At 29.4% G+C, this 14,304-nt stretch overlaps 2 protein-coding genes across 9 annotated transcripts in view; one reads left to right on the plus strand and one right to left on the minus strand.

Annotated features, from left to right (window-relative positions):
• Nucleotides 1-14,304, minus strand: part of dlg1 (MAGUK family member discs large 1) — a 540,434-nt gene that overhangs the window by 469,061 nt on the left and 57,069 nt on the right. The window lies entirely within an intron of this gene.
• On the plus strand, nucleotides 4,618-11,797 carry LOC108774471 (facilitated trehalose transporter Tret1). The gene is made up of 6 exons (XM_018540594.1): nucleotides 4,618-4,635; nucleotides 8,136-8,232; nucleotides 8,368-8,658; nucleotides 8,941-9,199; nucleotides 10,974-11,256; nucleotides 11,766-11,797. The coding sequence occupies exons 2-6, from the start codon at nucleotides 8,169-8,171 to the stop codon at nucleotides 11,769-11,771; spliced, it is 903 nt and encodes a 300-aa protein (XP_018396096.1). The 5' UTR covers nucleotides 4,618-4,635; nucleotides 8,136-8,168; the 3' UTR covers nucleotides 11,772-11,797.

A 14,304-nucleotide genomic window follows, 5' to 3' on the forward strand; every position in this document is an offset into this window, starting at 1 on the left:
TATTTTGTCTCAGACTCTTTGTCGTTCGATCAAAAATTTTCTTCGCCTTATGTGTTTAAGTAACAATACAGAGTCCTTGTTGCTTAATTATCGAGACGTTTTAATGTCTTACTTAATAATATATATCAATAAATATGATAACATTAGATTTATTGTCTTTGATTTTGATTTTTCTCATGTTTTCGATGTTTCCCCATATGAACGATATACCTATCACTTGCGATTCCACTTAAATAGTTTTAATATGATATATAATTTGTACAATACAGAACACTTGTTCATGTAAGCCGGAAAACACAATTTGAAACTCCTTTAAACACTCTCTCTTATTGATTTAAAGGTTATTTTTTGTTTAAATTTGATTTTTATGTAAAATTGCTTTTGTAGTACTTCTTTAAATATTTTATTTAAAAGTATTATTATATATACTATATATATATATATATATATATATATATAAATCAAATCAAATTTCTTACACATACTAAACAACTCCAATAAATATTCAAAAAGTTTATTTGAACCCGCTCACTTATTTCAAAGTTATTTACCTAAAAATATAAAATATGGTTATTGCATTGTATAAGTCGTTATAAGTCAAAATATTAGTTGCTTTATTTTTTGTCATTAATATTTTAAAGCATTCACAATCAAAATTTTTCATAACATTTCAACCAATCTTTGTACAAATCTTTGTTGTTCTTTTTTTAACTGATAGTGTACAGCCAAAATATATCATTAAACACTCTATACAAACTTTAATTCCATTACATATTGTAGGAGAAACAAGAGAGATAATCCGATTTATTGATACAATAAAGTAATGATAGCTTCTTAAAATTTTAATAGGAACTTCCATGGTGGAAATTCTTTCCACCATGGGAACTTCTTCGTTTACATCTCAACGCAAATCCTTCTCGCCAAACATTCATCTCTCAACTCGTTGCCAGGCAACACACACAACAGTCGCATCTCAAGTCGAGAACATTCTTCGATAGCAGGGTTTCTTACAATATGGAGTATTAATTATAAAACAATGAAAAACAAGAAATTATATGTATAAAGATTTCAACGTACCAACACACACATTTTTCTAATTATAATCCCCTTATTTTAAAATAAGGCTTTCATCTCTAAAATTTACAAACACGCGCGTTCATAGTAATAATAATACAAGGAAAAAAAGTATATAGAAAAAAGTAGATCTTACTAATTAGTGGAATGTACTCGGCTAATGTGTGTTACATTAGCATCATAGAAGTAAATGTGTGAATCAAGAGAAAGCGAGGAATCGCGCTTTCTGTGGTCCGTTTGATCATGATCGTTTGATGATGGCACCAAAGAGACCTCGAGAACCTCCTTGATGATAAGACAGACCATCAAAAATACATAGAAGGAGAATGATCTATTCGAGAAAGTGCGTCCGTACCAAGAAATCGGTACATCGATAGAAAATGTTCTATAGCTAGAGCGCAAATTACATAATTATGTGAGTAACATAAAATGCTACATTTTATCGAAAAATATCATTGATATTATCATATTAAGCATTTATAGAGGTCATCAACATTACAGATGTATCTCATTGACATGTATATAAGATACAAACAGTAAATTTGCAAGTTAATAATAGCCAATGATAATACGTAATATATTGCATGTCGTACATTTATCGGTCACAATAGTAAACGTATAATCTTTGATTAGGTTTTTTTTGCGGAATTATGTACAAAAAGAATTTGTACAATAAGCAACACATTAATATTAATAAGAAAAACGGTAATAATAGATAACGATAGAGATAAATTACGAACTGGCTCAGTTATCAAGTAAAGTACACAATGTCACGTTAAGTGTACTATTGACATAGAATTTATTACATGATAAAATTTAGTGTTCCATTTTCTATGTTCTATTACATATATCAAGTTCACGATATATAGAAAGAATCAAGCATTCCGCGACTAGTCGTAATCTAAACCCACAAACTGTTTTTGAACAACGTTTGCCGATAAACGTTTGGCGGTGCCGAGCAGCGGTTTTCTCCCTTAAATGATCTCTGTAATACGACCGCGTCGCGGTAGATTACAGGCAATTACACCCGTCGTTCAGACGAATCGTAGTCGCGTAGTTGGAGGTCGGCGCGGGTTATTTGGCGTCCCCGAGGGCAGTCCTGTGCAATCCAGGAACTTCAATATTTGGTATAGGTATACCCCTGTATACTATCGGGATAGTCTTCGAACCGGTTTCCTCGTGTGCGGCTTGATGACGTGCAAATTGGGTTACTCGCCCACGGGAATCGCATAATTGAATTTTGTCAGGTGTGCTTATTATCGAGCACACCTTCCAGTCGAGTGATAGAATCGAGATTTTCGGCGCCCGATCTTGCTTATCCGTTCTCATTTAAAACGCGTTAGTAAGACTGCGATGTGCATTTGTTTGCATAGCTAATTTGCACAAGCCTATGGCAGAACCTGCAGGTGGAAACAATATTCATCAAATTGTCGATTTATACTTGATTATTTTCATTAATATTAATGTTGTATTACACAAAACGAAATTACTGCAGTAATGTAGGAAACGCATTTAACATTAAATGAGTAATTGTCTCGAAAAACCTTTTACTTCCGGACTACAGCGAACAAATATAATGTGATGCGTGAATATCGCCAATTTTTTTTTTAAGTTAATCAGTAATTTTTCGGAACGTATACATATATGTCTAAATTATGAAAATATCATACTGTCTATGAATTTTTAAAATGAGTCTCTAGGTACACACACACACACACACACACACGGTTGTTAACGTCTGTAGAGACAAATATTATAAATAAACGTTACATTAACCCATTGTTTAACTGAACAACTCCGAGTTTTCCTCACGAGAACTACATTGAATAAACTAATCTATTTCAGTCATCACAAACACTAAGAAAGCCGTATATTTTTAATAACTATTTAAGGACTTGTAAAGTAAATGTCGTCCGCTCCAACCAGCTTGTTGGCTCACGACATGAGTCTCCACTTTGTAAGTTCCTTCTGCGCAGGAAGTCCCATGTAATTCACTAGCGCTACTTGTAGCAATATACCGCCTTCATCTACCTAGAAAACGTTCCTCCAGCCTGTTCGTACTCACAGGAAATATATTGTAGACGCGTTTACTATATCTCCCTACCTCCCTATAAGCAATAGATAAAAGAAATAAAAATATTGTCTTGAATTCACACGATATCCAATACTATTTCGTGTAATTATAATATTTATTTAGCATGCAAGTGCATAAAGAAAAGTAAACTAATATATTAATAAACTGATATATAATTTAAATGTTGTCAAAACACACATTCAGAGAATAACAGGGAGAATTCCAAATAGTCACATCACTAAGATAACTTGTTTTTATTATGGTACACTGGTCATACACTGGAAAATTATTAGGTTCTAATCAATGTAAGAGAGTGTGTTCACCTAGAATGTGCGTATCTGAGACTTTCTCAAAAAGCATAGCAATGGCAACTATAAAGGTGACAAATATACACACAAATTGTATGTAGAATTAATGTATACATAACTGAATAAACTAACGTGTATAGTTGAATAAACTAATATGCATAATTGAATAAACTGACGTACATAGTTAAATAAACTAATGTACATATGTAAATAAATTTTATAGTTATCGTATAATAATTATAAAATAATTTATTTAATTACGTACATTAGTTTATTCAACTATGTACGCATTGGTTCTATGTATATAAAATTTGTTTTTTTCAGAACAAACTTATAATTATCTCTTTTATATAGTTATCATTACGTCTCTTTCTCTAAATGTGCAGTATATTTAAATGAGCATTATATATAAATAAAATAAGAGCCTCATATGTTATATAAGTTGTTGAATTGCAACACAAATAATATATGAACAACTTTAATGCCGAGATTAGCAAACGCGATAAATAAGTCGTCAGCTATGAACGAGACCTTGCTGAATCAAGCTTGCAAATACAAGCGATAGCGATGCTTGCGCAATATAATAAGATTTGACTTACCATATAGTCAATTACGTAACATAGTATGCATAATGGACGTTTCACGAAAGCTCCGGGTGTGACCGGATAACTACCACCCGTCCCTTCCTGCATGCAGCAAGGTCGGCCAAAGTAAAGGAAGAAGAATGAAGTAGATGTGAAAGTCGCAATGTCAGAAGTCATAAATTCAACTATAGATAATGCGATGTAAACAACGGAGCGTACTTCTCATTCGCTTCTATTGCTCCGTCAGATAAAGAGAAGTGACGCGACGAAATATTCCGCAGCACAAGAACCGAGAGTTCCAAGACAACGTTTCGAAAGCTATTATCCTCCAGCCGTAAGAGACTAGGAAGGACGGTATAGTAGGACCCTTCGTGTGACGTAACCGTATTCTGTTCCATTTAAGTTAGCTCTCGGGTTCCACGGTTTCGGCGTTGCTCACTCTAACTACGCGTCCGGAAGATCGCCGTTCTGAGATTCGCAACGTGAACACGCAACGTGAATAGTTTCACTTCCAATAAATCGTCCAATACATATTTATTATCGATTTCGACAGCTAAGCGTATGACATAAAGTTTGTTATCAGCAAAATTTTTCGGTATGTATGACAAAAGCAAATATGCGAATGAATATTGATGGTTAAACAGAGATCAACAGTTTGATTTCTTCTCTCAGTTATAATAAGTAAGTCTTGTGTCAATATCAAGTTAATTGTGACAGTTAAATAACATAAAAATTAAATTCAGGTTAAATAATATTAAAAAAATTCTCTAGGTTTGATAAAATTCAGTAAAAATTCAGATCATGCAATTCAGTGTTATTAAAAACATAGATAAAGTTTCTTTTTTACGCAAAACGAAAGCGTATCTCTCTCAGTGCAGTTTACATAAGTGGATATACATTAAATGTTCACGTTACTGTAAGTAAACCAAACAAACGATATTTTGTATCAAAATGTTATCCTTTTTTGCATCAACATTTGCTTAAAAAAAAAAAACAAAAAACTACTTTCTAACACATCGAAGAGAACAAAGATGCATGCTTGCAATCGTACGAAATTAATTTTTATAACTGCAATTCGTTCAGAGTTACAAATGATAACTCATATTGAATGTTCGAACATATGCAGCAATTTTTATAATAAAAAATACTCGTATGTTACACATTGAACAATTTACTGCTACGCAAAAATAAAAAGTAGATAATTTTTCTATTATACTCGTATTGGTAACGCGCTTGTGTACTTAGCACTTACGATTGGTCTCCAAGCCATTACCAGCAGCAGAAGTACCATTATAAAGTTTGATCGATTTTTAACAGTTAAAAATATCACAATTTTTTCTGAGTGTTCTTTTTGTTTCACATAACATTTTTTAATATTTCATTTCAAAGCTTTACATAGCTTTTGCTAAAACTATAAAATTTAATTATTTTATGATCAGATTTTAGAAAAATTTGTTCACGATTATACTTGCGGTAGAAAAGTAATACGATTCGCGGTAAAAAGTAACATATTTATACAATAATAATATATTATACAATATCATCGCGGCAAGAAAAAAATAAAAATTAAATTGATTTAAATCTTTTATGGTTACAGTCTATTTATACAAAATCAGTTATGCAATTGTTATAAATGCGGAAAAAAGCGATAATGTAATACATTTGTATGTGCAAGTCGAGAAACTCTTGCACAGTAAAACAGTCGATATAATTTTAAATATTAAAGGAAATACATGCTTGAATTGAAAACCAAAAGCGGCGCTGTTGAAAAGCATATTCTAGACATATAAATTCATTGCATCTCCAAACTTAAAATTTCTTTATACCTAATCGTGTGAGTACAAGTATATTATTTCATATACATATTTATCGTAGCACTTCACAATGACTATTTTCAAATCAAACTTGTATTATTGACAGGCGTCATAACTGACTCGTCGCGAAATTGACGTATCCTATCGTTGAAAAATGATTTTTCGCCACCAAATAAATGAAAAATGTACGCGCTGCGAAGTAAACGAATGTCAATGTATGTGAATCCGATTAAACGACAATTCAAGCCGGAGATAATCATAATTTCCTCGATATAATATCATAGATAATGTATTATACATCTGACTGCGAACAGATTTTCAAACTTTCAGATATTTATGTTTAATATTGCACGTGTCTAGTAATTTCTTAAATTCATATGTAATATACATATGACTGTAAGATCCACTTGGTATGACAAATGATTCGAAACATATAATTAACAAAATCGGAAAAAAGAGTTTTACTAACAGTGATCAATCGAAAAATGTTTCAAAGCATTTATGACATCAAATGGACGTTAATCTGTAAATCTTATTTCTTGCGACACGTTTTTCAAATATATAAGTATTAAATCGCTTGTTATATTATAAAAAAACAACAAAAGTAAAGTGTTAATATTCGGTATAAACAAGCAACGATTTATCAGTTGACAAATTTATTATAAAAAATTCAGAATTAAACACGAAACGTTTCGACGCTTACTGCAGTCCTCTTTTATCTCAAATACATAAAGATATCGAAAAACATATAACAAATCCAATAATCTATGAGCTATAACTCAGATGTCAAATGTTCTCTCTTAGTCAATTGTAAAATAAAGGAAAGAAAATTGTCAAATAAAGCTGTTTCCGCATCGTGATTCTATGGAATTATTAATAAAATTAGGATTTAATTAGAGGATAAATAAAACCAAACTAAACATGAAGGTATATCTAATTTACGTAAATTTCAGATACCCATATGCAACTTTCTTTTCTTCAATAAAATTATTATATTATTACAACAGAGATACATTGTGTGTAAAAGACAGTTGTCAGAAGAATAAAGGAAATTATGATTTTAGCAATTCGAAATGTCAAACTTATTTATTATTATGAGATATATCAAAAGAAAATACCTATTATATGCTTTGTCTAATTTTTCCGTGTCAATTGCGCTTATGTTCCTTTACTCTTGTGATCAACTTTCTTTTAGTTTGTCCAACATAAGACGAACTGCAATCATTACAATTAATTTTATACACTATATTATTTTTTTGTATAGTATCTGTATTGTCCTTATGCACTTTAATAATACTACTAAGTTTATTAATACTCCTGAGTCCTACTGTAAAAACTTCTTTATTTAAATTAGATGTAATATAATTTGTGATATTTGGAATGAATGGTACAACAAAAAGTTTTTTATTAGGAAGATGCAATTTGAGAGGTGATCCATTGAAATATTCTGTAATATCTGAACATTGCACTCAATATAAACATTCATTTGATTGGAATAATGTTCAAATTATGGATGTAGAGTCTCATTACAACAAGAGATTGATTTCAGAAATGCTTTATATTAAAGAACAGAAGAATGGCATTAATGCCCAAAATGACACGGAAAAATTAGAAAAATCATATTTTGTTTTGATATATCTCATAATAATAAATAAGTTTGACATTTCGAATTGCTAAAATCATAATTTTCTTTATTCTTCTGACAACAGTCTTTTACACACAATATATCTCTGTTGTAATAATATAATAATTTTATTGAAGAAAAGAAAGTTGCATATGGGCATCTGAAATTTACGTAAGTTAGATATACCTTCATGTTTAGTTTGGTTTTATTTATCCTCTAATTAAATCCTAATTTTATTAATAATTCCATAGAATCACGATGCGGAAACAGCTTTATTTGACAATTTTCTTTCCTTTATTTTACAATTGACTAAGAGAGAACATTTAACATCTGAGTTATAGCTCATAGATTATTGGATTTGTTATATGTTTTTCGATATCTTTATGTATTTGAGATTGAAGAGGACTGCAGTAAGCGTCGAAACGTTTCGTGTTTAATTCTGAATTTTTTATAATAAATTTGTCAACTGATAAATCGTTGCTTGTTTATACCGAATATTAACACCTTACTTTTGTTGTTTTTTTCAAATATGTTGATTCGCTGTCTTCTTCCTCTGACAGTCAATTGGCAAGTTAGTTGACAAATTATTTGACATATTAAAAATAAAAATAATTGCAATCATATAAAATAACTATGTATCTTCTCTATTTTTGTCAGATACGCATCTAACGGTGTAGATTTGACATAAAAATGACAAAAAAAGTATTTGAACCTCTACTTCAATTGTGGCCTCAGTGGTTCGCAACTCTAACAGGTTAGTTAATTCACAAAAGTGTAATTTAAGATTTGCATTCAATGCAAAAGATTGATATATCTTTATGTATCTTGTACATCTTCTACAAAATGACTGAATATTTGCATCAATTTCTTAGAAAATGTTGTGTTTCAGTGACCTTATTGACCATTAATATTGGTCTCGCAAACGGTTGGACTTCTCCTTACTTGGCGCAACTGACCGATGAAAATGCGCTGTTTCATGTAACGGACGAAGAAGGGTCTTGGATAGCCTCTCTATTACCACTCGGACGCCTCTTGGGCGCCGTCATTGGACCTCTCATTTTAGAATGTATTGGTAGCAAAATGTCTATCCTATCAACGGGATTACCAATGATCGTCAGCTGGATTTGCATTATATTCGCTACTTCCCCCACATGGTTATACGTCTCAAGAATACTTTCAGGTAATATTGATCATAGTCATTTGCCACAACTGTTGGCACAAGATAAATCAATTCATCAAGCATATTCTTCATAGAGCTTAATCGTATCGCTTTCATATATATATATATATATATATATATATATTCACTAATTTTCCGATCCTCCTTGTCTGTTATATTCTGACGTTTTAAACAATCGCTTTCAATCTGGCGTCCATTTTACAAGATCTCATTCCTAGACTTGACTATAAACTTAATCTATGTAATTTTACATCTGTCGAAAAATTACATCATCTTAATCAGGTACAGCAATGGGAATGATAGTCAGCAGTTATCCGCTTTACATCGGTGAAATTTCGGCGCCATCAATTCGCGGCGCTTTGGTATGTCTGATCATGAATGGATTTCCCTTAGGCATATTCTTTGGTAGTATGATGGGTCCCAATATGTCAATGATGTATTTCAGTATCATTAGCTTGGTAATGATGCTATGCTACATGATTATTTTTCCATTTCTGCCACAATCGCCGTATTATTACGTAAGACACAATGACACTAAGAGGTAAATACGATTATTTTGTTTGCTTAATTGCTTCACAAAACAGATATTCAAATATTATGTCCGACCATGTTATTATGTTAATGAACTATAATCTTACCTAAAAAAGAAACAGTAAATGTTTTTTTCTATTCAATAATAGTATCTTATTTAAGTAATCTATATAATGTGACAGAAACGAAAATTAACGTTCATTTAAAGCAACGGATATTATTCAATGTTCAGTATGTACTAATATTTCGATAGTTTAATGTTCAATAATAATATAATACATCATATTCTCAAATAATATTGTGCATAAAATGTATGCGTTAAATAATTGTAATAAACATAAACTTTATTAATAACAGAGTGCACTATTCATCATTATTAATATAGATATTAAATGATTTTAATTATTAATTTTCTAATTATTAGATATTAAATATTTTAAATAGAAAAGAAACATGAGAAGTGTTGTGTTTAAAAAGTTTGTTTTATTTTTATATATTGTGTTTAAAAAGTTTGTTTTATTTTTATATTGATAACTTAGTTCTCTTAAGTTCATGCTTTTTTAATTATTCTTCTTGTTATTTAAATTTTCTTAAATAAAATCATATAATTTTTATATAAATTAATTTTTTTTTCAATGTTCTACATAAAAATATTAAATAGATCTTAAAAAGATGCATGTTTCATTTCAAGTATAAAAATGTTTCATTCTGTCATATTAGCTTTTTGATAAAAAGCTTTCATTAAGAATTAAATGATATATGGGGAGACAGAAAAACACATCCATATTTAACTTTCTATCAATAATAGGATTAAAAACAAGACCACCGTTTATTTGAATAAAGTCCAATAGCATACCAAATATTACTTTGACTTTAAGCGAGGCTTAAAACTCTCACTTTCCTTCTTTAAAACCGAGAAAGAGGGAGAGACAAAGAGATCCCAAGCCTTGCTTATAAAGTCAAAATATTTGATGCACACGCACATACACGCACGCGCGCACACACAGTTGGGCCTAACAACTAAATATGAAGAAGCACCACTTAGATTAAAAAGCTAACCTTCTATCTATTGTTTTATTTAATAGTTAATTCAAATAGTGAACCAAAAAGGAAAAATAAACAATCAAATAGTGAGATAATTCGAACGCACAAAAATAAACTATTCAACAAACAAAATGTATATTCACTATATGATTCCATATTATAATTAATTTTTATCTAAAACAGTTTTTTTTTTTTTTTTATATAAATGAAATATGATAGAAAAAACGTTATATCCCGCCACATAAGAAGGTACCACCAATTTTAAAAAATGCAATTCTAAAAATTTTTTTATATACTTTTTTAAATAAACGTTTATATGTATATGTATAAAATTAATGTAATATATCTAAAATATTTCATTCTTATAAAAAATTTTTATTAAATCTCTATTTCAAATTTCTATTAACAGCAAATAATTTATTGTTTAATAATTATGTAAAAGTATTATATTTTTTATGAAATTATTGATTTCTAAATGAAAATGAGTATTGCATCTGTATATATTTTTTTGCTTGAAAATATTTTTAAGCACAATTTATATTTATTACGAAAAAATAGAAAATATTATATATAAAAAATATAACGACAAAAAATATATTTATACATTGCAAGTGTATAAAAAATAAAATTGATAATCGTAAAATAATTATAATAATTGAGGAATGTACATTCTTGATATATTTTTTTAAAATTTTGATAGACTAATGAGATACTTTTCTGTGTTATTTCCATAATTCTAGAGCGGAACAAGCCATTCGGTGGTATTATCGAAAACCTGATATAAAAAACGAAATAGAAGCCGTGGAACTTTTCGTGAAATCAACGCGTACAATGAACATGAGAGAACGATTGGAACAGATAAAGGAGCCAAAGAATAGACGCTCTTTCATAATGATGATATTACTTTTCATGTTTATGCAAATGAGTGGACTAAATACTATTGTATTTTATACAGAAATTATTGTAAAGAAGGGAAAAGTGACATCAATCATGCCTTCAACTGTAGTAGTCATCATCAGTGCAGTCAGTATGTTTGACTTCCAACATCAATGATGATATCAATTATCTTTTCATTTCGTGTTATCTTTTATTGACAGAACTGTCACAATAATTAATTATCTCAATTATGATATAAGGTAATTCCGATATTTACGCGAGAGGATTTAAGCCGTAAGCAAATCGACCAATCACAGTAGAAACAGTAATATAAGCAGTAGCAAATCCAACATTTCCTTATTGTTTAAATTTTACGTCTTAAGTTTTTCTATGTGCCGTAACCTTTACGTTGCAGAAATAAAAAAAAATAGAAGGAGTGGGAATAATGTGCACGCAACCACTCTGTTATACACTAAATCTATAGTATCAAATCTAATTTAAATCGTCACTGCTCCTGCTCAATATCTCATTATTTTATATATATTAACACAATGATTAAACTATATGACGTTATGCGATAACAAACCCCGTTTATTTCTGTTGACGTCGTTTAAGAATTAAATTATTTTGTCCAATTATTATTATTATTATTACAGGTATAATTATCGGCTGGATGGGCATATATGCCATCGATCGATGCGGTCGCAGAATCCTATTAGCAATTTCGTCTTTTAGCGTGATGGTCGGCACGGCGTTGTTAGGTTTACATTTCTATTTGTTAGACTACGGCTACGATCCTGGTGATCTCGAGTGGTTGATTATTCTATCATTACTATTGTTCATGACGATGTACTTCGGACTGATACCGGTGCCCACTACAATACTAAGTGAAATATTTCCTTCTGATCTGAAAAGCTTAGCTGGATTCTTTGGAAGCATTACGTCAGCGGCTTTCGCATTCGTCGCCTCAAAGACATATCAGCCATTGGTAAACCTTATCAGCGAGAAATTTGTCTTCTGGATATATGCAGTAATCATGATGATGAGCTTAGTATATGCACTCACCATGGTGCCAGAGACAAAAGGAAAAACGCTGCAGGTAATTCAGTCACATATTGCATATTATTTCGTTACGAGATATAGAAAGTTTTACAATATTATGAGTTCAGTGTAAATGTTGCATGTTTAATCATTGTTGACATTAACAGGAAATTCAAGATATGATGACTGCGAGAAGTGCTAGTAAAAGATCACCACAAGAGACACGCGAATGAAAATATTTAAACATAGCAAATTTTCTAATTCTCTTAGAATATAGAATAATGATTAATGTAATTATGAAAAAGATCCAATCATGAAAGATAGGTAACAAATACTTTTGTTAATAATGTATATATAGGTATGATTTATATAACAAAAATTGTAAAAATGATTACAAAAAATAATCTAATTATAATCAACCAAATAAATCAGCAAAAAAATTTAAGATTAAGCGTAAATGATAATTTAGAATAAAATATGAAAATAGATGAAGCGATGATGAAAAAAATCGTAGATATTAAGTTAGTTTAACATTATTTTAACTATTATTTTTACATATAAAAAATAAAATATCAGCAATACTTGCACAAATCTTAAGTTTAATTTATAATTAGAACACATAATTATAATTAGAACACAACAATATACAAAATATGCTTACAACATTTGTTCTCGAATCACACGTATATATAATAAATATTTTAATATTAAAATAAAATTATATTATTATAAATATATTATATTCTATTTATTTGTATAAAAAAATCCATTTAAATATGTCAATATACATATATTAAAATTTACTCAATTTTATACATAATTTCCACAATTATACAATAATCAATAATCGATCAAAATTCAAAGTTGAGGAAAAAATATTATATAATATTATTAAATGAAAAGCGTTGTTAAGAAGAAAATATTATATGTTATTAAGACAACACAAATTATTCAGATAAACCAAAAGTTTTCTCATTTCTTTTTAAAGGTATATTTAAAGTATACATGTTTTATATATAAAGTTAAAACTTCTGTCTCTGATTAAACAACTAGTCCTGTTCCATTTTTTATCTTCCAGGTTCTCTTACATTATTCTGACTATATTAAATAACTATACATAATTATGCTTAAGAAAGATAATTAATGAATAAAAAAAACGAGAATATCTTTTATCTAGTCCAATATTTTGATCAATTAGTTATTTCCTAAGTTTAGATAACCTGACATATTTCTATAAGTAGGCTACTAACTCAATGTGATAGAAAGAAATAAATATGATTCCGAGTTATCCTTGTTTTGTTTCCTGTAAGGACATGTATGCGTCCTGTCTAATTGTAAGAGTATACGATGTAAACTGAGCAGTAATTATCCGTATGATTTATATATGTGTTAGTGCAAGAAATTAAACATGGCGTTGCCCAACCCTGTCTTCAAACATGACGGTAAAATCAGCAGTTTATTTATAGAAGTCTGTAGATAACACAAACTCCTAGCAAAAAATTATTTTGAATAAGGTATTTCTTGTAGATTTTTGAATGCTGAAAATGCACACGCGATACCGCAAGCCAAATAGCTTCGTTACGTTTCGAAATAATTAACGTATAATACGCAAAAAATAGCTATTTTGTGACATTTGACATTTTTACAAAAAAGATTATCTTGAAATTCTGATCAAAGTTCATGAATGTGTTGATCATCCTCTATAAAATACATTTTTTTATTTCAATAATTTACTTCTTAGCCATACTATCGAAGGATTTAAATATAAGACCTTTTTAAAATTATTAATTTCCCGCTTATGATAATGAAGTCACACGTATACTTATATTGTAATTTCTAGGTTGTCGATATACATAGTAATTTCTATATATATGATAAATTCCACTAAATTTATGGTATACATGTGTATAAATACAGAGAGGAGATATGTCGCGAGCAAAGTTATACGGTCTGTATATGTAGCAATGTACACTAGAAATTATAAATATTATATGACTTACATAAATATATAGGCAAAGACTTTACTATCTTAGTAAAAGCTAGCCTACATTTAAATCAGTAAATACTACATATTATATAGATAAAAAGTAATACATTGAAATTTAAAAAGATTTATTTTATATAAGGAATGAATAATATATTTATGACCTCTGA

The sequence above is a fragment of the Cyphomyrmex costatus genome, unplaced genomic scaffold (genome assembly GCF_001594065.2).
Source record: "Cyphomyrmex costatus isolate MS0001 unplaced genomic scaffold, Ccosl1.0 scaffold254, whole genome shotgun sequence".
NCBI lineage: Eukaryota > Metazoa > Arthropoda > Insecta > Hymenoptera > Formicidae > Cyphomyrmex > Cyphomyrmex costatus.

Coding starts and splice junctions, on each gene's coding strand:
- LOC108774471 (XM_018540594.1), top strand. CDS start 8,169: ATGACAAAAAAAGTATTTGAACCTCTACTTCAATTGTGGCCTCAGTGG. Junction 8,233..8,367: donor GTGGTTCGCAACTCTAACAG/GTTAGTTAATTC, acceptor GTTGTGTTTCAG/TGACCTTATTGACCATTAAT. Junction 9,200..10,973: donor AGACACAATGACACTAAGAG/GTAAATACGATT, acceptor CCATAATTCTAG/AGCGGAACAAGCCATTCGGT.